This window comes from the organism of the source record quoted next, unplaced genomic scaffold (assembly GCF_019419815.1).
Source record: "Pyrus x bretschneideri cultivar Hongxiangsu unplaced genomic scaffold, Pyrus_bretschneideri_v1 Contig6, whole genome shotgun sequence".
Classification (NCBI taxonomy): Eukaryota; Viridiplantae; Streptophyta; class Magnoliopsida; order Rosales; family Rosaceae; genus Pyrus; species Pyrus x bretschneideri.
The window spans coordinates 624,351-652,225 of record NW_025999798.1 but is presented as its reverse complement, the minus strand read 5'-3'; the positions used below and the strand labels follow the sequence as shown (position 1 = coordinate 652,225).

Here is a 27,875-nt window from a genome sequence, read left to right as displayed (position 1 = left end):
AAGAAACAATAGCTTTTTGGCGTGTCCCAGAACTTTCAAATACATGTTTTACGTTTATATGCCGCAAAGATCTTGATTGTGGATCACTCAATGATTCGACTTTTGGTTGCATAGATTTAAGGTTTCTAATATGATTTTCTGCATCGTTCTCCTTACGCTTGAACTTCTCAACCAAATAGATGGATTTGAGGCAACAAACACAATAAAGTTACTTTAGAAAATGTGGATTTATTGAAATCGAAACATTGACTTCTAAACATTTCGTTTAATTGACAGCCACCTGTGAACACGAAAGTTCCTTGAAACAAGAAACAAGAATACGTGTACAAAATAATATTTTGTTTGATGATTTTGGGGTTACGATCTCTCTCAAATTTGGTCCTCTGATTCTATCTTCGTAGGGTGTAGGTTTGTGGATGAGTGGTTGATCCAAAGGGCCGTCGGGGCTTGATCTAAGGATGAACAGTTGATGAACGGATGAACACTTTCTTCAAGGGCTGTCGGGGCTTGATCTTGAATAATGGTTGTGTGGATTTCTTCAAGGGCTTTTGGGCTTGATCTTGAAGGTTGATGGATGAGTGGATCTTCAAGGGCTTTTGGGCTTAATCTTGAAGAATGGTTGGATGTGTGAATTTGTTGAGGTTGTTGATCCAAAGGGCCGTTGGGGCTTGAGCTTAGGATGAACGGATGAACACTTTCTTCAAGGGCCGTCGAGGCTTGATCTTGAGTTGGTGGAAGTTCTTCAAGGGCCGTTGGGGCTTGATCTTGGGATGAACGGATGAACACTTTCTTCAAGGGCCGTCGGGGCTTGATCTTGAGTTGGTGGAAGTTCTTCAAGGGCCGTTGGGGCTTGATCTTGAAGGAGGATTTGATGAAGAACAAAGAGTGCTTTCTTGATCCTTCGGGATTTTCTTGAGAGCTTTAGAACTCTAAGGCTTCAAGGTTTTGGTGTGTGGAGAAATGTATTTGTGAATTGGTTGATGCTTGATACCTTGATGGAGAAGCCTATTTATAGGCTTTGAGAATGAATCACCACCACAAAATATTTTTTTCTTTTCCAAGCACCATTGCCTAATTTTCCCACTTAATGCAATATTGAAATTGAAGTGGTGTAACTTATTGCCTAATTTCCCACTTAATACCATTTAAAACTTGAAGTGGTGTAATTTATGGCCTAATTTCCCACTTAATACCATTTTAAACTTGAAGTGGTGTAACTTATGGCCTAGTTTCCCACTTAATACCATTTTAAACTTGAAGTGGTGTAACTTATGGCTTAATTTCCCACTTAACACCATTTTAAACTTGAAATGTGTATGCTTTGTCATTGCCCAAATGAGAAAAATTTGCTTTGATCCGTAATGGATTGAAGTATGCTTGCCTTGTCATTGCCCAACATGAGAAGAAAAACTTGTTTTGATCCTCAATGGATTGAAATGTACTTGCCTTGTCATTGCCCAAAATGAGAAGAAAAACTTGTTTAATCCTTCAAGGGTATTTCTCCCTATTTTGTTGAGTCACACGCCACGTGTATAATTTGTACAACACGTGGCGTATGCCATGTATGCCTTGACACGTCAAAACTTTAATGCATTGGTGAACATTTGTTTTACTGAAATTTCGATGTCTACAAATGCCCCCACTTCAAGGCGCGTCGTAGACATGTGCTTGACACGTGTAGAAGATGCGTTTTGAAGTCCCTTAATGTAGATGTCAACCCAAGGGCCGTCGAGGCTTGATCTTGAATTGGGCTGGAAATTTCTTCAAGGGCCATTGAGGCTTGATCTTGAGTTCGACTGGAAGATTTTCTGGTTTCCTCCAATCGTTGATTTTTTCGCAGGCTTACTCTTGAACTGGGTGCAGGATTATTTTGGTCTCCTCCACTCGTTGATTTTCCTTTGTGCTACTCTTGAACTGGGCAGCAGGATTCTTTTGGTCTCCTCCGAAGGTCTGAGCTTACTCCTTTTTTTCTGTTTCTTTGTTCAATCTCTCCAATTCGTATTGAAGAGGGTTAGAGGATAGCTCAGCATATGCAGTTGCAGCTTGTCTCCACATGCTTCAATGTATCATTTTCACTTGCCTTACTTGCTCCCCTTTGCAGAAGTGGTATTTCCTTATGCAGGTTTAGCATCTTCTCTTGTAGTATTTGTTCCTGATGCAGGAGTTGAATGCAAACCTTGCATTTGAATGGACCATCACTTCTTGGTGGCAGCGCAAGTTTGAGTGGAGGTTCCGACATATTGCTTTCTCTGTCCTTGTCTTGGCAGGTGAGAACAAGGGCAAAGGAAAAGATAGGGGAAAAGCATGATATGAGATACCTTTGCTTTCGCCCTTGATGATATGAGATACTTTTGCCTTGGTGTCATTTGTTTGCAAGGGCATTCCCGGAGAGGAAGAAAACTGAGCATTTTGAGATGCTTTGCTGGGAGTGTACTCTCGGAGGTGAGGAAGAGTTGGGCATTTTTTTTTTTTTTTTTTTTTTTTGTTTGCAGGTCTGCCTTGCCATAAAAGATGAAGGTCGACATATATAGGGATTTCCCAATAGCAAGTGGTGGTACTGTTCTTTTACCCTTGTCGACAAGCGTTTTTGATTCCGCAAATCCGGCTTTTTGAAATAGTGACGACTCTTCGATCTTTGAATACGCCTCTTTGATTTCTGAACGACGCCTCTTCGATTTCTGAACGAGCGCCTCTTTTGACAAAGCTGCACGCGTTTTCTGAAAAGCAGAGAAAGCGCCACCGAACTTCGCACTTGTCGGCTAAAGATGTGTAGCTGCGATGATGACCTCCACGTGATCTTTTGACAAAGTGGCACCCGTGTTCTGAAAAGCTGAGAAAGCGTCCCCAACTTACGCCAGAAAACCCAGCTTTTGAGATTTGCAGAGCGATGTCTCTTCACTTTTGAATAAGCGGCCCTTCGATTTCTGAACCAACGCCTCTTCCTCTTTATAGAGGTATTGATCACCTCTAACATGCACACTTTGAAGGTTGCTCATTCCTGAAAATCATCTCCGGCCTTTTGAGTTTTAACTTCATCCACCCATCTCTTTTAACACCTTTGGAAAAATGGCTAACCCATCGAACCTTAGCTTAGAATTGAGTCTCAGCAGTGATTCGATTGCGCCGCGTCAAGGTAATGTATGGTGCCCGTCTTTCTTATCTTCTAACGGTCCTCTTACAGGTGAAGACTCAGTGATGCAGAATGCAATAACAGCTACAATAGTTGCTAGGAACCTCCTCACACCAACAGATAGTAGGCTGCTTTCAGGACGGTCCGATGATTTGGCCGTTCAAGAGTCCCTCGCTCTCAGTGTTCAGTGTGCGAGCTCTGTGTCCAACATGGGCCAACGCCTGCTTGCTCGGTCTCGTCAAGTGGAATCATTGATGGCAGAGGTGGAAGATCTTAAGCAGGAGATTAAACAGCTTAAGTACGAGAATAGAAGTTTGCATGTGCTTGCAAATAACTATTCGTCGGGCATGAAGAGGAAGCTTGATGAGATGCAAGAATCTCAAGGTCGAATGCAAAGTGACCGTCAAAGGCTTGCGTCTTTCTTCCAGAGGCACCTTTTTCCTGGGTCATCCAGCGTTTCGCCAAGTATTGAGGCCTCGAATGCTCTATCTTCAATGCCTCTTGCTCCGATGACTTCTGCTCCGATGCCTCCTGCTCCCAGAGTGTTGCCATGTAGTGGGGCTTCACGTACACATCCTTTGTGAAAGCTTCATCTTTTTTTTTTTTCTTTTTTTTTTTTTTTTTTTGTACACACTTGTAATTTCTCGGAGATCAATGTAAATGCTTTATTTTATTCAGTGTATTGTGCTAAATACAGATAAAACATATACATCACCAAGATGTGTTTTTTTTTTTCCTTTTTTTTTTACTTTTTATTTTGATGATGTGACTGTACTTGAAGTTTTGAAGTTTCAAGTTGCCTACGTACCCTTGGTTAGGAGGGATCAAGTCATGACGTAGTTCAAATGAGTGATGGTTTTTTTTTTTTTTTGATGATTTTGCCGTACACAGTTTATGCTCTTGCGGGCCAGGAGCATTTGGTGCCGTTTGCTTTAGGGGTAGTAGCGCTTCAAAAATCTGCCGTTGATGGGGCCGATCTTCAACCCGTCTTCTGCCATGATTAAGTAGGCGCCATTGGTGTAGATCTCTTGTATTACGTAGGGTCCATCCCACTTTGATGTGAACTTGCTTTTTGTCTTATGAGTTGTAATGATAGGCCTACGCAATGCCAGCACGAGATCTCCGGCTTGGAAAGACCTTGGGCGGACTTTCTTGTTGAATGCCTTGGATAACCTTGCTTGGTAGCATTCCAAGTGTTGTTGAGCTTCGAGCCTTCTCTCGTCCAGCGCTTCCAACTCCTGAAGGCGCAACTTTGCATTTTCTTCATCAGTCAAGCCTTCTTGTATAGCCATCCTTAGTGAGGGAATTTGACTTTCGAGCGGTAGAACAGCTTCTACGCCATATACGAGAGAATAAGGTGTAGCTTGGGTAGGAGTCCTATGTGTAGTCCTATATGCCCAAAGTGCTTCACTTATTCTTTCATGCCAATCTCTCTTTGTTCGGCCGATTACCTTTTTCAGGAGGTTGCACAGCGTCTTGTTGAATGCTTCCGCGAGGCCGTTGGCCGGAGCATGATACATGGAAGACTTGTGCTGCTTGAACTTGTATTTGTCGCAAAGCTCGTCCACGAGTCGGTTGGAGAACTGTTTTCCGTTGTCAGTGATAATGTAGCGAGGCACCCCATATCGGTGGATGATATGCTCCTTGATGAAACGAACAACAGTTTCCTTTTTTACTTCCCTTAAAGGGATGGCTTCAGCCCACTTGGAGAAGTAATCTGTTGCAGCTAGGATGTAAGCTTCCCCTGCAGATGACTTTGGCGTAATTGGTCCTACAACGTCCAATCCCCATGCGTCGAACGGCCATGAAGCAACTGTAGGGTGTAATGGTTCAGGCGGTTGATGTATGAAGTTGGCGTGGAATTGGCAGGCTTGGCACCTTTTGGCGTGTTCCAGGCAGTCCTTCACCATGCTCGGCCAGTAGTAACCCATTCTTTTAAGCCGGAAATGTAGCTTTGGTCCAGACTGATGTGCCCCACACACACCTGAATGTGCTTCTTCCATGGCTAGATTAACTTCTTCCTCACCTAGGCATCTCAGGAGCACTCCTTCAAAAGAGCGTCGATAGAGTGTTCCTTTGTAGTAAAGGAAGCGAGGTGCTCGTCGACGTATTTCGGAACGGTGTCTGAGATCATCAGGAAGCTTTCCGTGCTCTAAGTAGTCGATCAGCGGCTGTCTCCACTCTTCAGCATCAACTGGAAGTACTGAGATGACATTTGTATCATCTAGTGACATTTCATTAACGAGCGGAATCACCCATCTTTGGCAAACTGGCACGTCTGCAACTTCATCTTTTCCTAGTGTCATAATCGAGGCTAGATTGGCGAGAGCGTCTGCCATTTGATTTTCCTTTCTTGGCACATGTTCCAGTGTCACAGCTTCGAACTTTTGTAGCAGTTGGGTCGCTAGCCGGAAGTATGGGACGAGATCATCTTTCCTCACCTCATATTCAGTTAAGAGTTGATTGATTATGAGCTTGGAATCGCCATATACCTCAAGAGCTGTGATTTCCATGTTGATCGCCATTTGGAGCCCGATGATCAATGCTTGGTACTCAGCAACATTGTTGGAGCATAGCTCATTCAGTTGGAATGAGTAAGGTAGTATTTGCCTTTGTGGTGACATGAATACTACTCCTGCCCCCGCTCCGTCTGCTCGTGCGGATCCGTCGAAGAACATCGTCCATGTTGGGAAGATGTCGATGTAGAACACCTCCTCGTCAGGCAAGTCGTCTGAGATTTTCCAATCAGCCGGGATTGGATGATCGGCAAGGAAGTCTGCTAGCGCTTGTCCCTTGACGGCTTTAGCTGGGACGTAGATGATCTCATATTGATTAAGAAGCAAAGCCCATTTAGCTAGTCGCCCTGTCAAGACTGGCTTAGTCATAACGTATTTGACAGGGTCGGCTTTAGCAACCAAGTGGATGGTGTAAGCATGCATGTAATGTCTGAGTTTCTGAATGGCAAACACCAAAGCGAGGCACATCTTTTCTATTGGGGAATAGTTCAACTCAGCGCCGGTGAGAGTTCGACTGAGGTAGTAAAGTGCTCCTTCTTTTTGGGATTCATTCTTTTGCGCCAAGAGTGCTCCGATTGAACTTTCCTGAGCAGCAATATACAATATGAGTGGTTTCCCGGGCACAGGTGCCCCCAGGACAGGTGGACTTGACAAATATTTCTTTATGCTTTCAAAAGCATTATGGCATGCTTTGTCCCATACGAATGGAACATCTTTCTTCATAAGGTGACTAAACGGTTGACAACGCCCTGCAAGGTTGGAGATGAAGCGTCTGATGAAGGCTAGCCGTCCTTGTAGACTTTTCAGCTCGTGCAGGTTTCTTGGCTCGGGCATGCTTTGAATGGCCTTGATCTTTGATTGGTCAACTTCAATACCACGGTGCTTGACGATGAAGCCGAGGAATTTTCCAGAGGTGACGCCAACCGCACATTTTAACGGGTTCATCTTGAGGTTGTATTTTCGCAACCTTTCGAACACTATTCGCAGATCCTTCAAGTGGTCTGATCTTTTCTTCGTCTTAACCACCACATCATCTACGTAACATTCTACGTTTTTGTGTAGCATGTCATTGAAGATTTTCTGCATTGCACGTTGATACGTAGCTCCAGCGTTCTTTAGACCAAAGGGCATCACCTTGTAGCAGTAGATACCTTTTGGAGTACGAAAGGCTGTTAGTTCCTCGTCTTCGAGGGCCATGCGAATTTGATTGTACCCAGAAGAGCCATCCATGAATGATAATGCCTCATGGCCAGTGGTTGCATCCACCATGATTTCAATGATTGGCAAGGGGAAGTCGTCCTTTGGGCAAGCATCGTTGAGGTCCCGGAAGTCTACGCAAACACGTATTTGTCCTGATTTCTTGAGGACAATGACGATGTTGGAGATCCATTTGGGGTATTGCACTTCTCGAATAAAGCCTGCTTCGATTAGCTTGTCGATCTCGACCTCGATTTGTGGGATAAGCTCAGATCGATAGCGTCTTTGAGTTTGCTTTATCGGTCGTGTTCCAGGCCTGACCGCAAGATGATGAACAGCGATGATAGGGTCCAGGCCGGGCATTTCTTTGTAGGTCCAGGCAAAGACGTCTTTGTACTCTAACAACAGCTGATAATACTCCTCTATCTCATCTGTACTTAATAATGCACTTACGAAGATAGGTTTTGGTTCCTTGCCTGTACCTAAGTTGAGTTCCTTGAGATCATCGACCGTGGCTTGCCCCCCATCTTCGAGCTGTGGTGGTGCAGCAGTGACATCTTCCTCGGGGATTTCGTCTTCTTCACCTTCTTGAACCGTGATGTGGAAAACATCTTGGATCTCCTCTTCAGTGCTGTCTTCTCGGGCTTGTTGGCATAAAGATTGTCTGGTGTTCTGGGAGAGGCGTTCCTTGCAATCTTCATAGGAAGGAGCCTTGACCGAGTAATTGAAGAAGTCTTCTGGGAAGAGGTCGCACATTGTGATGGGGATGGACGATCTTTGTGTCGAAATTTCATTATCTCCAGCACTTTCACATTGTTCTGGAGGTTGACAAGAGCTGTTTTGCCCTATTTTCGACTGGTAAACTTGTGGACAAGATGGTTGCTGCTTGTCCAATTTCGTCGAAGCGATCTTCGAACTGCTTTCCTCACAATCTTCATAGCAAGGAGCCTTGATCGAGTAATTGAAGACGTCTTCGAGGAAGAAAAGATCCCGCATGAGCGATCTTTGTGTTGTAATTTCATCATCCTCAACATTTTCATGTAGCTTTGAAGGTTGACAGTAGCTGCTTTGCCCCCTTTCCGATTGGTGCACTTGTGGAGAAGACATATGTTTCTCGTGCAGTTTCTTCGGAGTGACATGAGTCCATCCTTCAATTTCACTTGACTTGGAGCATGCCCCCAACAGTCGAGGTGAAGACTTTGAGTCGAAAGAGCCAGAAGTGACATCTTTCTTAGGGATTTCATCTTCAGTGCCGTTCTCTTGGGTTTGTTGGCATGAAGATTTGCCAGTGTGGATGATGATGCGCCTCCTTACCTTCAGTGGTCCTTTTGTGTCGACCTCTAGGATTGCTTGGCGCTTCATCCTTGAAGGAATCAGGCTTCGAACGTCGCCTTTTTCTGCTAACCCATTGAACCTTTCTTCCTTTAGTGTTGTCTTCCTCTTCCCAAAAGGCTTCTCATTATTTTCAAATCTTTCCGAAGCTGATCGTCGCAGAGGATAGATGGTTGTGTTGCTTTGTTTCTTAGGCTTTAACAACCTTTTAAAAACAGAGCTTTGGGATGTTGGCGCGCTAAGCCTCTTGAAGACAGAGGTTCGGCCTTGATTACCAATGCGATTAAGCACTGAAATTCTGGAGCTTGAATGGCTCATCCTATCGAAGACCGACGTCCGAGGGGCGGGTTTAGGCTCTTTTTGGTCTTGTTCAATGCTCACGCTGATGTGTTGAGCGCTTTCTTCACTTTGCTTGAAATCTTCACGGGTGCATTTGGTGTGAAGCCAAGTCCGGCTTTGTTGTTGTCAACTCCGTAACCATGCTCCTTCAACTTCTTTTGAGTTTTGGTGAGGTTACGTTCTTTGTCATTGACAGTGTTTGAAACCTTCTTTCCAGCCGCCTCAGAAGAAGCGAAGTTGTACCCGGCCTTTGACATGAGTTTGTAGGCGTTTGGGTCGAATCCTTCCTCAGTCCTCTTGGTTGGAAGAAAGCTTGATTCCACCTTCTTTGGTAGAGCTTTTATGAAGCCTTGTGGTAGTCTTGCGGCCTTAGTACCCCCTAACTGTGTCAGAGGCAAAACTGCATTCGTCTTGAGCAACTTCACATTATCCGTGTGCCACTGTGTGTCGACTTTTCTTGTTCCAGTTTCGAATGGAGATTGACCATTCTTTCTTCTTGACATCGGGATATACCGGAATATGGGTGCGTTTGGTCCTTCTGACGGCATCCTACTCCCTTTGGTTGTTGCAGGTTTAGCAAACTCGTCATCATCTTTGCTTGAAGATGGCACAGCCTGCTCTTTTTGCTTTTTAGGCATGGCTTGCCACTCCTGCTTTTTAGGTGCTGCTTTGCCCGTGGATTTGATCTCTTCCGGAAGAGCTTCGGGTACCATGTCTTCGTCCATGTAGAACTTGGCGTCTGCAAAGTGTGATTCGGCTTCGGTGAATGGCTTAGTGTCACCTTGGATCACCTTCACTTCTTCTCGGTAAAATTTTAGGCATTGGTGAAGGGTGGACGGCACTACCCCATTTGCGTGGATCCAAGGTCTTCCTAAGAGCAAGCTGTAGGAAGTTCTTGCATCAATCACGTGGAATATCGTGCTTGATTTGAGCTCACCAATGGTCATCTCTACTCGGATCGTGCCCATCGCCCTTTGTCCTCCTTGGTTAAAACCCTGGATCAGCAGACGGCTCAGGGATAGCTCATTCACCTTGATGCCGATTATGGTCATTGTTGATTTCGGCATGATGTTTATGGCCGACCCACCATCCACAAGCATGCGGTTGACTTTGTATTCCCTTACGTACCCTGAGACGAAGAGAGGACGGTTGTGAGGCTTTGATCCCAGCAGTAGGTCTTCGTCAGTGAAGTTAATTGTGTCATGGGTGGCACAACATGTGGCACATTCATGTGGCTGAAGCTTCGAGCCTTCGTCGTTACTTTCTCGCACTTCGTGGTCGTCGGGACCTGCCAGGACTGCTGCTAGTGCTCTTCGTATCTTTTTTGGCAATGGCAGCGCTTCCTCGATGCTAAAGTGTGTTGGTAGACCTTCTTCGGGTGTGAGGGTCTTTTCTACCTCAGTGGCGATAGCTTTGCCTTTTGAGGGCTTTTCTATTTCTACTTCAACCATGTGACAGGCCACAGTAGTGCACTGTTGGAAAAAGTCATTCGGGAAGTATTCACACAAGGAAACGGGAATGCGTGGCTCCTGCTCCATAGGTTCCCCAGCATATGTTGTCTTATCATGCTTTATGCTTCTTTTAGGCTTCGCATTGTTGCGGCCGTGGTGATTTCTTCTTTGTTCCACCTTTGGCTGTATGACTCGTGGTCTTGGTTTCCTTATCTTTTTGTAGGTTACCAATATCCATCCTTCTTCATCATCAGCATGTGCATCTTGGTCGCTTCTCTCCAGTGATGGTTGTGTAGGAGGTGCCGTGCAACTTGAACATTCACGGGAACGGTCAGGTGTCGTTTGGAGAGGCACAGGATTAAACGATCCAAACGCAATTGTAGTGGTATGCGTTGCGGCCGTGTCTTCAAGGTCGAGCTCAATTTGCCCTTGTTGTGCTAGCTTCATGATGAGTTCTTTAAGAACGAAGCACTTGCCAACAGGATGGCTCACGATACGATGGTACTTGCAGTACCTAGGATCGTTTGTGCGATTCATTTCTTCAGGACGCTTGCATTCGGGTAGCTCAATCACCTTTTTTTCCAGCAAGTCATCTAACATGGCAGCCATGTCAGAGTCAGGAAAAGGGTACGTTTTCTGTTCCAACTCTCTCAAAGTGCTCTTGTATCTGTCTTGGGTGCGAGAAGGCTCACTTGTCTTTATCTCCTTCCCTTTCTTCTTGGAGGAGATCTTGATGGGCGCTGAGGAGGTCTTGATGGGTGCTGAGGAGGTCTTGACGGGGGTAGTGTTGACGGTGAAAGCTTCCTTAGCGGGTTTCTTCCCAGTCTTGTCTATATTTGGGGCGAATACTTTATCCTTATTGAAGTTAGTAATCGGCTCCTTTTTCCCGTGATTAGCGATACTCAGCTCCATGTCGTGGGAGCGAGTTGCTAGCTCTTCGAATGTTCTTGGTTTTATGCCTTGGAGGATGTAATGTAACCCCCAGTGCATGCCTTGAACGCACATCTCAATGGCAGAGGTTTCAGAAAGCCGATCTTTGCAATCCAGACTTAAGGAGCGCCATCTATTTATGTAGTCGACGACAGGTTCATCTCTCCACTGTTTCGTACTGGTCAGCTCTAGCATGCTTACAGTACGACGAGTGCTGTAGAAACGGTTGAGAAATTCCCTTTCTAGCTGGTCCCAACTGTTGATAGACTCAGGTTCGAGGTCAGTGTACCAGTCAAAAGCGTTACTTTTCAGCGAACGCACGAACTGTTTGACGAGGTAGTCTCCCTCTGTCCCAGCATTGTTGCAAGTTTCAATGAAATGGGCGACATGTTGCTTCGGGTTGCCTTTTCCATCGAACTGCATGAACTTTGGGGGCTGATAACCCCTTGGCATTTTCAAAGCATCAATCTTCTTGGAGTAAGGCTTTGAGTACAGTACGGAGTCATGTGAGCTTCCTTCGTACTGTGTCTTGATAGTGTTTGCGATCAACTCCTGGAGCTGCTGGATAGAGAGAGATCCCATGAATACCGTTGCTTGGTCTAGCTTCGGCTTCTCTTCAACTTTCTCCGCTGGTGGCTCATCTTCTTCGTCGTCTTCTTTCTTTAATAGGCCAACATCTGGGTCGACTTTCACGTCGGGCAGCGCATCTAGTTGGCTGACAAGTGCGGCAATCTGCAAGTCCTTCTCTTCCACAGTCCGTGTGAGCTTTGCGATTGCTTCATTCATCTGAGCTAGCTGCTCCTCGATTGAAGTTGCTCCAGTGGTCATGACTTGCATGGTTGTACTGCCGCTCGAATCAGCGTCGGAGAGTAGGGACTCTGAGTATTTCCTCGGGCTTTCTCCCCTTGATGCCCTTAGCGAGGCTAGGGTGATCACAGGCTCGTACCTCAGGTGCTCTTGTTCCTTTGACAGAGTTAATGCAGGGGCGGAAGCCGCGGCAAAAAGAGCTCTTGCTTTACTTCGGGTTGTGATGCCCGAAATACCACCACTTGCGGCGATGATGTTCTTGTTCTTTGCTTTGATTGCAGGAACAGCTTGATCCTTTCTTGATGCCATTTGCGTTTTTTTTTTCGATGATTTGAGGATAGAGATGAGAGGTAGAGAGGTCCCACTGGGCGTGCCAAATTTGTGAACACGAAAGTTCCTTGAAACAAGAAACAAGAATACGTGTACAAAATAATATTTTGTTTGATGATTTTGGGGTTACGATCTCTCTCAAATTTGGTCCTCTGATTCTATCTTCGTAGGGTGTAGGTTTGTGGATGAGTGGTTGATCCAAAGGGCCATCGGGGCTTGATCTAAGGATGAACAGTTGATGAACGGATGAACACTTTCTTCAAGGGCCGTCGGGGCTTGATCTTGAATAATGGTTGTGTGGATTTCTTCAAGGGCTTTTGGGCTTGATCTTGAAGGTTGATGGATGAGTGGATCTTCAAGGGCTTTTGGGCTTAATCTTGAAGAATGGTTGGATGTGTGAATTTGTTGAGGTTGTTGATCCAAAGTGCCGTTGGGGCTTGAGCTTAGGATGAACGGATGAACACTTTCTTCAAGGGCCGTCGAGGCTTGATCTTGAGTTGGTGGAAGTTCTTCAAGGGCCGTTGGGGCTTGATCTTGGGATGAACGGATGAACACTTTCTTCAAGGGCCGTCGGGGCTTGATCTTGAGTTGGTGGAAGTTCTTCAAGGGCCGTTGGGGCTTGATCTTGAAGGAGGATTTGATGAAGAACAAAGAGTGCTTTCTTGATCCTTCGGGATTTTCTTGAGAGCTTTAGAACTCTAAGGCTTCAAGGTTTTGGTGTGTGGAGAAATGTATTTGTGAATTGGTTGATGCTTGATACCTTGATGGAGAAGCCTATTTATAGGCTTTGAGAATGAATCACCACCACAAAATATTTTTTTCTTTTCCAAGCACCATTGCCTAATTTTCCCACTTAATGCAATATTGAAATTGAAGTGGTGTAACTTATTGCCTAATTTCCCACTTAATACCATTTAAAACTTGAAGTGGTGTAATTTATGGCCTAATTTCCCACTTAATACCATTTTAAACTTGAAGTGGTGTAACTTATGGCCTAGTTTCCCACTTAATACCATTTTAAACTTGAAGTGGTGTAACTTATGGCTTAATTTCCCACTTAACACCATTTTAAACTTGAAATGTGTATGCTTTGTCATTGCCCAAATGAGAAAAATTTGCTTTGATCCGTAATGGATTGAAGTATGCTTGCCTTGTCATTGCCCAACATGAGAAGAAAAACTTGTTTTGATCCTCAATGGATTGAAATGTACTTGCCTTGTCATTGCCCAAAATGAGAAGAAAAACTTGTTTAATCCTTCAAGGGTATTTCTCCCTATTTTGTTGAGTCACACGCCACGTGTATAATTTGTACAACACGTGGCGTATGCCATGTATGCCTTGACACGTCAAAACTTTAATGCATTGGTGAACATTTGTTTTACTGAAATTTCGATGTCTACACCACCCTCTTCAAATGCACCTTACATACGTTTTAATGGCCGCAAATCGTGTTGAAACACCAAGATTAATATTACTGGGATAAGATAATAAAAGCAAAAGATGAGAACACACAAAAACGATAAGGAAGATGTTGTGGGTAAAAGTAAGATTAAAATTCATGGTATATCAGATGCTGTTGTGGGTAAAATGTAGAATAAAATTCATTGTATTTGAAAATTAGCATTCGTGATTAAAGATACCAAGATTTGGTAATGACACCATCACGTTACAAGTAGGCTTTATGTTTTTGTATGTAGATATTGTTAATGTTTTGTTTTAGATAAATGTATCAAAACATATCATCATTATTTGGTCATGACAACTTTAGAAAAGTTAACGCAATATTTGCTTATACATTATCAAACACATTTAGAAAAACTTTAGAGGCACGTAGCGTCCGTAATAAATAAAAAGCCTTTTGCACGCGTCAATACGCATGCAAAAAGGCTAGTATAAGATAAATTGATAACAATGATGAAGGTTTATTATTTATCTAAAACAAAACAAAACCTTGTATATATGAAGCAACGTAAATTTTTTTGATTGCCCTTCGGTTTTTGGGGCCACAGCGGTCGCCCTTGTCGGAATTGTGTATTTTCTCAATCTTCTTCTTCTTCGCCTACCATAAATAGAATAGCTTCGCCCACAAAATTCATCCCCTTATCAAAAAAATTAAGCTCATAGTCAAGCGACACTTATAGTTGAAGCAAATTTTCCGAAAATAAATGAAATTTCATAATTGAAACAGTGTATTTTTTTTATCCGCATTTAATAATTATCTCTATAAAATTTCAATCAAACCGAATATCATCGAGTTATTGAAGCAAATCAACGATGTTGATATCAAGTAACATATTCATGAATATCAACAATTTATTAATACATATAGATGACTAAACGGCCCCGAATTCAAATGAATTTTTATAAGAAAAATTTTAAATGATAACGAGAAAATAGATTATTTTGATTATGAGATTTAAATGATTAAAATATGTTAGTTGCAAAGGATGAGTAAGATGACACGCCCATGTGTTGGATGCAAAGTTGTCCCTAACTTGATACCAGCTCATTCTTGTGACACTTGTCCAATAGTTATCCAAGAAAAATTAGAAACCGTCCGTAACTATTGGTTAGCATTCACATTTAGTCAGTTCACACGTGGAACAAGTGTTGTATACAACATGGTACTACAATAATCAGTCATTAAGTTTGGAGGCACATTTATCTCCCCTCCTGTTATCATGTTCTTTTCATCTCTTTCTATTTATGTAATCACGGTTAAATTACGTTAATTTTTTATATTCTAATTATTTTTTTGTCTTATTACTTCTATATAAAAAATCAATATAAAATATTGACGTAGTTTAACCGTAATCGCACACTATAGGAGAGGATGAAAAGAGTATGGTAATGGGAGGACAGACAATCTGCCTCTGGAAAGTTTTGGACCAAGTTTTCATCTTCAGGATTGACTGACTCATTGAGTAGTCCACTATTTATAGAAGGAGGGGCTGTTAGGCTACAACATCCAGTACAAACTAGGACACAAAAAGCATGGTTGAGCAAACACAAAACATGCAAAAAGGGATTGCGGCGCCGAGAGTGGTGGTTGTGGTGTGCCTGTTGAAAGGGAAGAAGGTGCTCTTAGGACGCCGTCGTTCCTCCATTGGTGACTCCAAGTTTTCCCTCCCCAGTGGTCACCTCGAGTTCGGTAATCGTTCTTTCATTTGAAAACCTGCACAACACTAATACAGATATTGTGTCACAAATATTTGCATCTTACCAATTTCACAACACGAGAAGTTTGATAATTTTGTAACAAAAAAAACATTTCATTAGTATTAGAAATGAACTGTTACTATATATTGTACTTTATTCTGTCAATTGTTGGATGTAAAATTCGTTTATTTTTCAAAACCTATTGCTTCAATGTGGGATATTCAATTTGTATTTTTGTTGTGCAGGTGAGAGCTTTGAGGAGTGTGCAGCAAGAGAGCTGAAGGAAGAAACTGACTTGGACATTAAAAATATAGAATTGCTGACGGTCACAAACCATGTGTTCCGAGAGGAAGCGAGGCCGTGCCACTACGTGGCGATTGTCACCAGAGCAGTGTTAGCAGATGAAGATCAAGAACCTCGTAATATGGAGCCAAACATGTGTGATGGTTGGGATTGGTATGAGTGGGATAATCTCCCTGAGCCACTCTTTTGGCCTTTGGAAAAGGCGGTGCAGGCCGGATTTAATCCTTTCCGTCCATGATCTAATTAGTCCAGGGCGGATATTGAATATGTTAACAAAAAATAAAAAAGAACCAATTAATCAATCTACGTAAATAAAGATGCTAGAGAGTTCTGCTCCGAATTAGTGTTGTCTGTTGTAGTTTTTTTTCTTTTGGTATATGATAATATGGACAGTTTGTTGCTATTGGTTTTTTGAATAGATGGATTCTCGAAGGTATGTTTTTACTTAGAAGAAAATCGTAATTGGCTATGGGGCTTTGGAAAAATCCGATGATGATTAGGAAAAATTGAGACAAATTTCATGATCGTAACCATATATGTATTTTCTCAATCTTCATTAATTTTAGAAAAATATTTGCATTCACTTCTTAAGGTGTCTTGACCCTTGGAAACCAATGTATGTTAATCATAAAAATTCCAAAATCGAAACAGCATATTTTCTTAATCCTTATTTAATGATTATTTCTATAAAATTTTAATCAAATCGGATATCGTTGAGTTACCTAAACAAATTGACGATGTTAGCATCAAGCAACACATTTGTGAATATTATTCATTTATTTGATACATATAGATGACCAAACGACCTTGAGTTCAAATGAATTTTCATAGAGAAGATTTTTAAATAATAATCAAGAAAATACATTATTTTAATTATAAAATTTACGTTGTAAAAAAATGTTAATCACAAAGAATGAATAAGATGGTACACCATATGATGGATGCAAGTTGTCCCTAACTTGATACTGGCTAATTTTTTGACAAATTTTCAAGAGTTAACCTGTAACCCCTTAAAAATACACTTTCACGTCTGAACTTTAATTATTGGGTGGTTTAACTGATCAATACACGTTCATATCGCGAAGAACTGAAAAATCATGCCAAAAAACAAATTAATTTGATGTGAAAACAAATTCTTATGTGTGCTCGACCGCGCGCATGTGTGTGGAAGTACAAGGGGTGATATGTCCTTATTATGAATTTATGAGATGAGCAACTAGCATATATGAAATTTTCAACACCTTCGAAAGAGTTGAATATCGTAAAGGCTTCGAGAAAGTTGAGGTTGGATAAAATGTGGCCAAACCAAATTTAATGCCCCAATAATTTTGACTTTATTTAGGACGATGAAAGCCATCGTGCAACAACAATAGCTAAGGTTATTAGCCTTGTAGTTGTCGACAGAGAACACACTGTGCAAAACAAAGAAAATGATGTTTGAAAATCAATTTTTTAATAATGAATTTAAAACATGACGTGTTTGTAATGTTAAATTGTGTAGTTACATTTCTGTGATCAGGGCCGTCTTTAACATTTTGGAGGCCATGTACGAAATTTATAAAATGGCCAATTTTTAATATAGTTTTTCCAAAAAAAAAAAAAAAAATGTAGGGCAGTATCTTGTTACTAGAAATCAATAACTTAACTCAAAACAAACTTTATGACTCACTAGAAATCAATAACTTAACTCAAAACAAACTTTATGACTCACTGATTGTAAATTTACAATTATCATTAAATAATAAGTAAAAAGAGTTGCAAACATAACCTTCATTAAATAATCAAAAGTAGTTTAATCTTAAGCAACCAAATAAGAAAAAAACAAGCTTGAAAAACTCTAACTTTAAAGTTTCACCTGAATATATAGCATTATTATATAATAAAATTGAAAAGAAAATCAGTTTTTAATGTGTTATTGGCATTCATAATATCTAATTGTGCAATTCCAAATTTCTATACTTAGAAGAAAAAAAAATTTACACTTATAAGAAGAGTAATTTTTTAATATATAACATTATTACATATAAATATAAGATACCAAAATTTTTTTAAGGTCCTATGCAATTACATCTTTCGCTTCCTCTCAACGCTGCCTCCGATCTAGCTCAGATGGAACTAGTTAGTTTCCAGCCAAGTATTCATTGTCTCAATTTTATGATGTGTTTTCTATCTCGACTCATTAAAGCATTACAACATGCAAGAGAGGATTATCTCATACTTCGAGTTTTCAATTTTTTTTTTTAACGAACGATATTATCTATAGTAAAGGAGAGGGGGTGAGCTTAGCCTCATTGAACTAACAATAATGTGATCCAAATTCGCCCTTAGCAAGAATCGAACCTAAAACCTCTTACTTACAAATTAAAAGAAATATCACTAGACTATAGTACTAACTAACACTTCGAGTCTTCAATAAGACTCCAATCGGCGCTGGACCAGTCCTTTTTTGTTACACTTCAGCGTCAACCATAAATGTCTATTGATGTCTAAGACCATACCGGTAGCCGTCCAATTATTTGCTGTGACCGGAGAAAACTTGGAAAAGGACACACCGACAACGTTACTAGTATTTTTCCTAAATGCATACAACTTTTTGTTTCTTTTTTTGTTTTTTTTGTTTTTTTTTGTTTTTTTGTTTTTTTTTTTTGGTTTTTTAAAGAACTGGAAACATAAATAACCAGGGCGAAAGCCAAACGTACATAAACATGAGAGGGCAGTGCCGGGGTTAGGAACCGTAAGACGCTGCCAAAGAACCAAGCATCACCCCAAAGCACCCCCGCAGCAAAAACCTATTAATGAGGGCATGGAAGACCATCCTTGTTGAGAATGTGAATTAATGAAGATGGGCGCCGTCTAACCCAAGTTTTATAGCACATCTTCATGTTCTTCCTTGACGACAAACAGTCTACCGTCTAGTTGGCCAATCTTGGTATCCAAGACCAGCAACAACCCTGGAAAGAATTTTCCAGACTTAAAATTCCTTCTAAGATTGGAAAATTTTCCCACCTGCCATTAGAAATATCTCCTTGCAGTGAAGAGATTACCTCAATGGAGTCTGATTCCGCCATAACCCAATGCAAGCCCAACTCCGCCGCCAACTCACAACCCCGAAGCATCGCCAACGCCTCAACATTCAGAATTTGATATTAGGGTAATTTAGGGGGCACCAGTGGGGAATTGGCCTAGATGAATCAGGAGGTGACCGAGGAATACGAGAGCCTGCCAAAAGGAAGCCGATGTGAAGGAAATAGCATGCACCACCTGATAAGGAGCAATGGCTTTTGCATTGAAGACATTATACATATAAACGTAATGTATTTTAATCTCATCTTACGCCAAAATGAACCTAATATAATATTAATGATGTGTTGACAACTCTATTAAAATTTCTCATATATACATGCAAGTATATTTTTATTCCGGATAAGCACAATACTCGAAGATGGAACACCTATATATCTGTCTTACGTCAGTTAATGCATGGATCTACGCAAATATCATCGCCTTTTTTAAGGGTTATCTTATACACAAATTAAATACAAACTGAAACGATCAAAGATTCAAAGGTCATTGCTGAGATAGAAAATGATAATACAAATGATAACGGTGTTCTGACCAAGAAAGTCCATTTTCAAAATTCAACTTCTTAGCTGGCCAGAGAGAGTGGCTTGAGCCTGAGCACTCCATCATCGATCTATATATAAGGGTTGGCAGTCAGGCCACATCCACCGCAAAACTATAACACATACTAAGTTTGATATCAAAACATGGTTAACGGAACAATACAGGGTCCGGTGCCGAAAGTGGCAGTGGTGGTGTGTTTGTTGAAAGGGAAGAAGGTGATGTTGGGGCGCCGCCGTTGCTATCTTGGCGACTCCACCTTTTCTCTCCCTGGTGGCCACCTCGAATTCGGAAAACACACAATAATTGCATATGTATTTATTTTCTTTATCTTAGTTTTTCCGTAAATAGTTATGTTATTTAAACGCATAAAATTAACAAGTTAATTACTGACCGACTCTCTATTGCGTGTATACCCGTTTAAATATTTGTATTTTTGTGTTTGCGTAGGCGAGAGCTTTGAGGAGTGTGCAGCAAGAGAAGTGACGGAAGAAACTGGGTTGGACATTGAGAAGATATAACTGCTGAATGTCACAAACAACATATTCGAAGACAAAGGCAATCCGTACCACTACATAGGGATTTATCTGCGAGCAGTGTTGGCAAGTCCCGATCAAGAGCCCGAGAATGTCGAGCCAAACATGTGCGATGGTTTGGATTGGTACGAGTGGGACAATCTCCCCAAACCACTCTTTCGCCCCTTCCAGAATGCGGTGGATTCTGGATTTAATCCTTTTCATGCATGAGAACGAATTCGATTACCTCAATAAAAATGCTTTCTCATGTTTAGAATGCTGGAATTTGTACGTGTTGTTGATATTGGTTTCTTAAAATAGTATGGTAAATGATAAAATAATTAGCAGGTTTGGAATTAGATGATGACATGACACACGAACGTTCAACATTTATGTACATACTTTTGATGCACATTTGACATTAATTTTGTAGGGTCTATTTCATAATATATTTCAACGATCTAAACCGTTTATATTTTTGTAAACATTGTTTTTGAGGTAAGACGTAAAAGATAAACGATTAAATCATTGAAATACATTACAAAATGAGCTATAAAAAAATCTGAACTGTCTATATTTTTGTAAACATGGTATTTGATGTAAGACGTAAAAGATAAATGATTAAATCATTGAAATACATTACAAAATGAGCCCTACAAAAATCTGAAATGTCTATATTTTGGTAGACATGGTCTTTGAGATAAGACGTAAAAGATAAACGATTAAATCATTGACATCCATTACAGAATGAGCCATACAAAAACATGTATCAAAATATATGTCAAAATGTGTCCCTCAATCCTAACATATATATCAAAGGATTGCAACAGTACGTAGTCAACCAAGTCCTGTTCTCGAAAGTATTTACATATATTTTAAAGAGAATTTGATTCGGATAAAAATAGATGTGGTTAACCAAACGTAATATTTGCGATTGTGCCCGCCCATATTTAGCTAGGTTTGCCTTCTTCCAAAACGCACGGGCGTGCATGGCATGAAGCAGTGATGCAATCATACGCAAAACTAATGGCCTCAGGACTTGATGGAATTTGTCACCTGCAAACAAATATACAGTGAGTTTAACTGTTAGAGATATTATGTTTTAAGACCAGTTTTGGTCCATGATTTTTTCATACAAAACAAGATTTCAAACTATTTTGACTTGTCGAGAGAAATTTTAACTTGAATGCATAAAAAAATGCTCTAGCTATGTGATACTCACGTATCTTAATACGGTAATACCACATAATTTAGTAAGTGGTGTTTACAAACATCTTAAGGCATTTGAAAAAAACATTTTTGGTCTTATTTTTTATTTTTTCTGACCAACTCCTCGTGTATGCTGTTTTATTTCCTTTTTCTTTTATTGACCGTGTCCGTTTTGTTTCCCTTTCTCTCCCTCACACACACACACACACACGTATGTATGTATGTCCTGGGCCTTAGGCCTTTTGTAGCCCAACCCACCATCTCCATATCCTACTCGAATTTAGAGGACTCCTGTCCTCCTCATTGGCAAGTAATAAACCCTTTTTACTTTCCCTAGCGCCCAAAATCAAAGGTCAAATCCAAAACTAATATGGATTTAGGTCAAACCCTAGCAGCAGTGCACCGCTATGAATCACCGTTCAGCATGCGTTTTGTATTCCTCTCTTCTGCTTGTCAATTTTTTTCCGACTGCGCTCCCTCCGTCTCTTCTTCTCCTAATTGCCTTTTTGTAAGAACTACATATGTACATGGAAGTAGACAAGCCAGTGCTTTTAAGCGATATCATATGGTATCAGATACTCCCAAGGCTGCCGGCTGAAGTCGCTGATGCGCTTTAAGTGCGTATGCAAGTCTTGGTTCTCCCTCATCCGCAACCCTTCCTTTGTGAACGCTCACCAGAACTATCACAACAACAATAATACTACAAACCACCTATTCCATAATTATTGGCAGGGGTGGTACTCCTCCGCAGAAATAATCAAACAAAGTACGGATTCAGTACCTGTCACCCAACTTCCAGACTTTACTCCACATACTACGTCGACATTACTCCGCATACTACGTCTTTCTCAAGTCAGCAAAGTATCAACGGCTTGGTCTGCGTCAATTATGTTCAGGGTTTTATATTTAATCCTAGCAATAGAGCGTATCGAACTTCACGGTACACTGGCAATTAAGCTCTGCATATCATTGTGGTTTCAGTCCTCTTACGAACGAGTATAAGGTTATCGAAGTTCTGGATGATGACAGGTTCATGTTGAATATTTTTACATCAGGTAAGGACTCATCATGGAGGCCATTGCCGCACGTAGACCTGGATCCTCTAGATTGTCCGTTAAGGAGGAGACTATATATTATCTTAGGGAGGCTCTACAGCTATGTTGTCGTTTGCCCTTTATGTGCAATGCACACCGGTGAGCTAGCGTTCGTCCATTATCAAGCTCCGCTGTTCACTCACCTAACAAATACAACTTCTGACATTGCGAGTTTCTTGTTTCCCCCAAAACCTCGCATATGCTTTCTAAAAATCGCATACAAAATTGTTTGAAGATCTCTCATATGCTTCCCCAGCAAAAACATTTAAAGTGACTTTATAAGTGAGCACATAACAGGTGCTTCTTTCCATAAGTGCTTTTGATCTTCAAATTATCAATTTAACCAAGTCCTTAGTCTTATATTGTGGGTTGTGATGAAGTTTGTTTTTGGTTGGTTAACTAGATTACTATTTTGAGTTTTTCTAGCGTCATATTTCTCAATGTAATAGAACATGTGTATACTTTATAAGCACATATTGTTAGGACATCCATATTGTACTATTAAACATATTTTGCGCATAGATTATGCTAATAGCATGATGATGTTAGCTCGTAACAAAAATATTATGTTTGTAAGTTGTTATATCTAAATCTGTTATTGTTTTCACTTCAAGTTGTTCGTGCGGATCCTTGTTAGTTGATCCGTGATTATATCTGGTCGGTCCATATTACAAGTTAGGAATCTTATTGTAACATTTCTATGTGGATTGGCGGACTTTTAGAAAAGCTGCCCAGAATTCAACCACTTTTGACCAAAATAATAGATGGTCCAACTTCACATGTAGAGCATACGCAGATCACGGTGTGTGACAAAATTCTAAGGATTGGCCTCTTACGTAGGGATCTGGCCAATTAAAATTATTCAACCTAATTAAGTAGTTGTTAATGATGGTGATAAGTAGCCAATCTAGCACATCATTTAGCAGAAAGAAGTTTATCTGCTCAATGTTATTCGCCATCATGATCGGATAATTAGGCCTAGTGCTCTAGTGTGAACCAGTAGACACTGGTTGACCAATATTAATAGTTGGAGACGATTTTTAGACCTGTATTTCATACGTCACGTTATAGGTTCAGTTTTTGGCGTTAATGAACTATACGATGCTGGCCAAACGAAGATTAAAATACTCATGTAAGTCTTCTTGACCTAAAAAAAGGTGAACAACCTTAAAGAAACCACTAGATGGTCCCTTTTTTCAAAAAAAAAAGACTCAAAGCCTGGAATATGATCTTACTGTTCCTTACGCATAAACAATTATTTATCATTAACTATAATTACGTTTGACATCGCAAAAATCCAAAGAATTTATACACAAAGATATGATTTGTATACAAAAAGTACATATAAGGTAACTACTGAAAAAAAAAGTTTTGCTCTCTCTTTTTCTTTTTCATCAAATTTGAGAATCACTGCAAGGTAACAGATAATCCAAAACTTAAAGATAGCCAGAATCCAACAGCTTCTGAATCTCATAAAACTACTGTTTGTGAACAATGTCTGCAACTCTCAGACCGGTCACTCTATTGAACCAGAGAGAGAAATTAACAGATATTCAGATGCAAACATAAAAAACAAAGGAAAACAGAAGATAACAAATTAAGACACAAAACATTACGGGGGCTAATGGTGGCTCCTGGGTACGTGTGTTGGTGCATTGTTACTTGTAGTAGGGGCATGAAGGGACTAAATGGCCGGTACGGTGGTGTGGCCTTAACTGTTTCCAATGCAATAGTCAGTCATTCCATTCCATGTCTACCCCATACCACACAGTCACACTCCCCTTATTTCATGGGAATAATTTTTGCTCTTTAATCTGATTTATTATTATTGGATGAATTTTGATTTAATTTAATGGTAATTAATGAGATGATACGCGAAATGCACTTTATTTTATGCATGCATGTAGGCAATTCAAACAATTAACAGTTTAATACATGTGTAGAAACCTTTTCATTTTTTCATATAACAATTTACTTTATATACGTGATGGATTGAAATTTATATGTAATAGGTAATGACTCCTCCGCCCTAGTGAATTGTGCAATTTGATTGTCAAATAAAGGCTCATTAGACGGACTAGCTTACTGTCGGGAAGCGATTGGATTAAGGGGAACCTCAGGCCCTGCTTCCCCCCGATTTATCTAGGTTTCCCCGTTGTTTCCGATTCGGGGAAATGTTCTGAAAGGATACACACACCAAATGAATCCTCCGTAAAAGAGGAGGACCTTACATATAAGAAATCAAGCAGTGTTCTTTGTACATCCCTTACCTTCACATGACGGACATATTTTTGCTCACCACTCTCAAGTGGTGATAATGCTTATCATTCTATTTATCATTGTTAGATAAGTCTAAATTTCCAGATCTGTGTAGTAGATAAACAAAAAATTTCAAAATTTAAACTAATCTAACTGTAATAAATGTAGTAGTATTATCACCACTTGAAAGTAGTGAGCAAAAATACACTCTTCACATGACAAAGAATTAGCACAAAGCATTGTCTCCTCTGCTTCCACCATCAAATTATATCTCAATCATCTTTCCACCCTCTCCAAATTCACTTTTCACCTATTCCTCTCTCTCTCTCTCTCTCTCTCTCTCTCACTCATATTCTCAAGTGGTGAGCGAAAATGCATATTTCCCATGACAAAGAATTAGAGCATTGTCTCCTCTGCTTCCACCATCAAATTATATCAATCATTTTTCCATCAATTGTCCACCCCTTGCCTTCCATAAGGGAATTATTTTTGGTCACCCATGCTTACAATCTTATTTATTATTGTTAGATGTGTCTAAATTTTGAAATCTGTGTAATAGACAGACAAAAGTATCAAAATTTAAATTAATTCAACTAAAATAAATATGGGGGCGCAAAAATTTATATCAATCATCTTTCCATCCCTCTACAAATTCACTTTTCACCTATTCCTCTCTCTCATATTCTCAAGTAGTAAGCAAAATGAACCCTTCACATGACAAAGAGTTAGCACAAGGCTTTGTCTACTCTGCTTTTACCATCAAATTATATCAATCATCTCCCCACCAATTGTCCATTTCCATCCCTCCCCAAATTCACCCTTCAACTATTCCTCTCTCTCTCTCTCTCTCTCTCTCTCTCTCTCTCTCTCTCCCCTTTTAGTTACAGTTAGGTGGGGACTGCTCACCTTCTTTTTGTCAGGATTCTCTAAAGTTAGCCACAGATCATGAGAGATAGTGTTACAAGCAAACAATAAAATCACACACAACACAATCACAATCTTCCATCGTTTTTACTCTCCTCTTCTCTCCCATCACTCCCTCTGAGTCAAACCAACCAAATTTATTAGTGTTCCCCTGTTTCACCACTCTCTTCCAAAACTTCCCAGATGAGGACAATCATGGCAGCAAAGACCCTTCATGATTCATCACTCTCTTTCTCCAGGAGGTACTTCCACTGGAAAAAGAAATCCGAGGACGAGGAGGACGACGACCAGGAAATCTTAAACTTCAGCCACTTGCATTTCTCGGAAGAATCATCGGAGAAAGAAAATCACGAGGAGCTCAGAATCCCAGTCGTCCCGGCAGAAACTGCAGTAATCCCACCAAAGAAACACTCTTTAATGTCGGTCTCCAAGCTCCGCTCGGCTCTCACGGTGTTTGGAAAGAGCCACCGCTCTCACCGCCCCGTACTCGGCCGCAGAGTGATGGGCACTCTGTTCGGTTACCGGCGTGGACACGTCCACCTGGCATTTCAAGACGAACCCAAGTCGGCGCCCGCCTTCCTGATCGAGCTGGCGACGCCGACGAGCGTTCTGGTGCGAGAAATGGCATCTGGGTTGGTGCGGATAGCGCTGGAGACGGAGAAGAAAGCGGAGAAGAAGGGTTTGAAGTTACTGGAGGAGCCGCTGTGGAGGACTTACTGCAACGGGAAGAAATGCGGGTTTGCTATGAAGCGGGAGTGCGGCGGTGAGGAGTGGAAGGTGTTGAAAGCTCTGGAGGCGATTTCAATGGGGGCGGGAGTTCTGCCGGCGAGTGACGACGGCGTTGGGGCGGAGGGGGAGCTCATGTACATGAGAGCTAAGTTTGAGAGGGTTGCGGGGTCCAAGGACTCTGAGGCATTTTACATGATGAACCCTGATGGCTCTGGGGGTCCTGAGCTTAGCATTTATTTGCTTAGAGTTTAGCTTAATTAATTAGGCTTGATTAATCCATATTCTGCTTCATTTTGTGATTGAGTTATGAAAACTTGGAGGTTGGGTTTTTCTCCCATGTATCTCTCTCTCTCTCTCTCTCTCTTTTTCAAATTTTGTAGCTAATTGAGAATGTCGGATTGTGGGTTTTTATGTATAGGTGTTATGCTTTATTGCTTATGAGAAAGAAGCTCATGGTCTTTCAAGTTTGAATTCTTTTTTGTATTCTTCAAAATCCAAAACCAATTCATTTTGATGGAAGTTCTAACGGAGTTGACGAAAATAACTATAGTTGAACGTTTTGATAAATAAAGAGACCAATAATCATGAATTTTTAATTAAGGGACGATTACTATGATTGGGTTAAATTTAATAGATCATTGCTATAATTTATTCTTTATGTAAACTACGAGAGCAAGATCCAAATTCCGATGTGGAGTTAGAAGCATACTAACTTATTTGACTAAGTTCAGGTCTGCTATAATTTTGAGTGTTAAAAATCTTTGACATCAGATTGTGTTAATGTTGGAAACTTAGACTTCAACCCTTTCAATTTTGCAAGTTAATTACCACTACCACACTAAGTAGCCATAGTTTGGTACTGAAGTGATTCTGAAAAAAAAAATGACTAAAAAAAAAAAAACTGGGATTTTTTTTATGTTTGATAAACATTCAGCTTCAGCTTTTTTTTCACAGTTTTGGGTGAAAAAAAAAAACCAAAAACACAAAGCTGCAAAACCTAGCTTTGAAAAACTTTTTTTTTTTTTTTCCACATCTGTTTTACATAAAAGTTTATCAAACACTATAATACTGCTTTTTTTTTTTTTTTCAAAAGCACTTTGACAAAAAAATTTACCAAACACTCTGCTGCTTTATTTTACAGCACAGCAGAAACAGTTTTTTTTCAAAGCACAGCAATACCAAATCAGCCCGTAGTCTCTCTCAAACTAAGAAAGTGATACAAAGGAAAGGGACTTTGCCGCTTTGCGATGTTTATGCAGGCTGCAGCTCTCTTTGGACCTCTTTCATAGTGCATGATGGGAAAATCAGATGATCATGGGAACTTTTGTGTAATTATTTGAAAGGAGAGTTTTACTTTGCAGTTCGTATCATGAATCCAGGAAAATCATGGGATCCTGAAAAAAATGATAGTGTAGTGATTTTATTTTCACTCTTATTTTCACGTCCTCAGCTTCTCTCTATACGCTTTTCCCTTGTACAAGTTATATTAGTCTATTAATACTCCGGTTTATTCAACCATGCAGCTAGAAAGAAAAAAAATGAAAGAGAGCGGGAAGTGAGAAAATCACTTTGTAAAGATACAAGTTATCACTACCCATGACTAACAAGCAATGTTATCTGCAATTACTGCCCCAGGGCTATGGAATTAATTATAAAACCAACTGATTAATTAAGTCATCGGATCATGTTAATTATATTCAACACTCAATGACAATGTGAAGAGTGACCAACTATTAATCTCCTTTATTTAATTGATTAGAAAAGCATGGGTTAATATAGGTACTATTAGGTTAACAAACTCTGTCCCAGTCTCATTATGTGTCTCTATCTCTCTGTCTCTATCTCGTTGGAAATTTGAAAGAAAAAAGAAGGTAATTTTTCAGGGGTTGTTGGTTACAGGCAGGGCAAACAAATCCATTGGGATTCCCGTCAGCAAAGCTTAATTTTGGTCAGGGACTGTTTGGTTGGAATTCAATTATTTTCAAAAGATACTGCTCCTCGTTTGTCTGATGCTGAAAAAGCTGCCATCT

General features: G+C 40.5%; 2 protein-coding genes and 1 pseudogene across 2 annotated transcripts; all 3 read left to right on the top strand.

Annotated features, from left to right (window-relative positions):
• Positions 1 to 15,002: 15,002 nt before the first annotated feature.
• On the top strand, positions 15,003 to 16,077 carry LOC103929214 (geranyl diphosphate phosphohydrolase-like). Its single transcript, XM_009338372.3, has 2 exons — positions 15,003 to 15,183; positions 15,437 to 16,077. The coding sequence occupies exons 1-2, from the start codon at positions 15,027 to 15,029 to the stop codon at positions 15,730 to 15,732; spliced, it is 453 nt and encodes a 150-aa protein (XP_009336647.2). The 5' UTR covers positions 15,003 to 15,026; the 3' UTR covers positions 15,733 to 16,077.
• A 3,184-nt stretch (positions 16,078 to 19,261) lies between these two features.
• On the top strand, positions 19,262 to 19,861 carry LOC103929225 (annotated as a pseudogene).
• A 5,159-nt stretch (positions 19,862 to 25,020) lies between these two features.
• Positions 25,021 to 26,316, top strand: LOC103929213 (protein MIZU-KUSSEI 1-like). The gene has a single exon (XM_009338371.3). It carries the CDS (start codon positions 25,300 to 25,302, stop codon positions 26,095 to 26,097), a length of 798 nt encoding a protein of 265 aa, XP_009336646.1. The 5' UTR covers positions 25,021 to 25,299; the 3' UTR covers positions 26,098 to 26,316.
• The last annotated feature ends 1,559 nt before the right edge of the window (positions 26,317 to 27,875 follow it).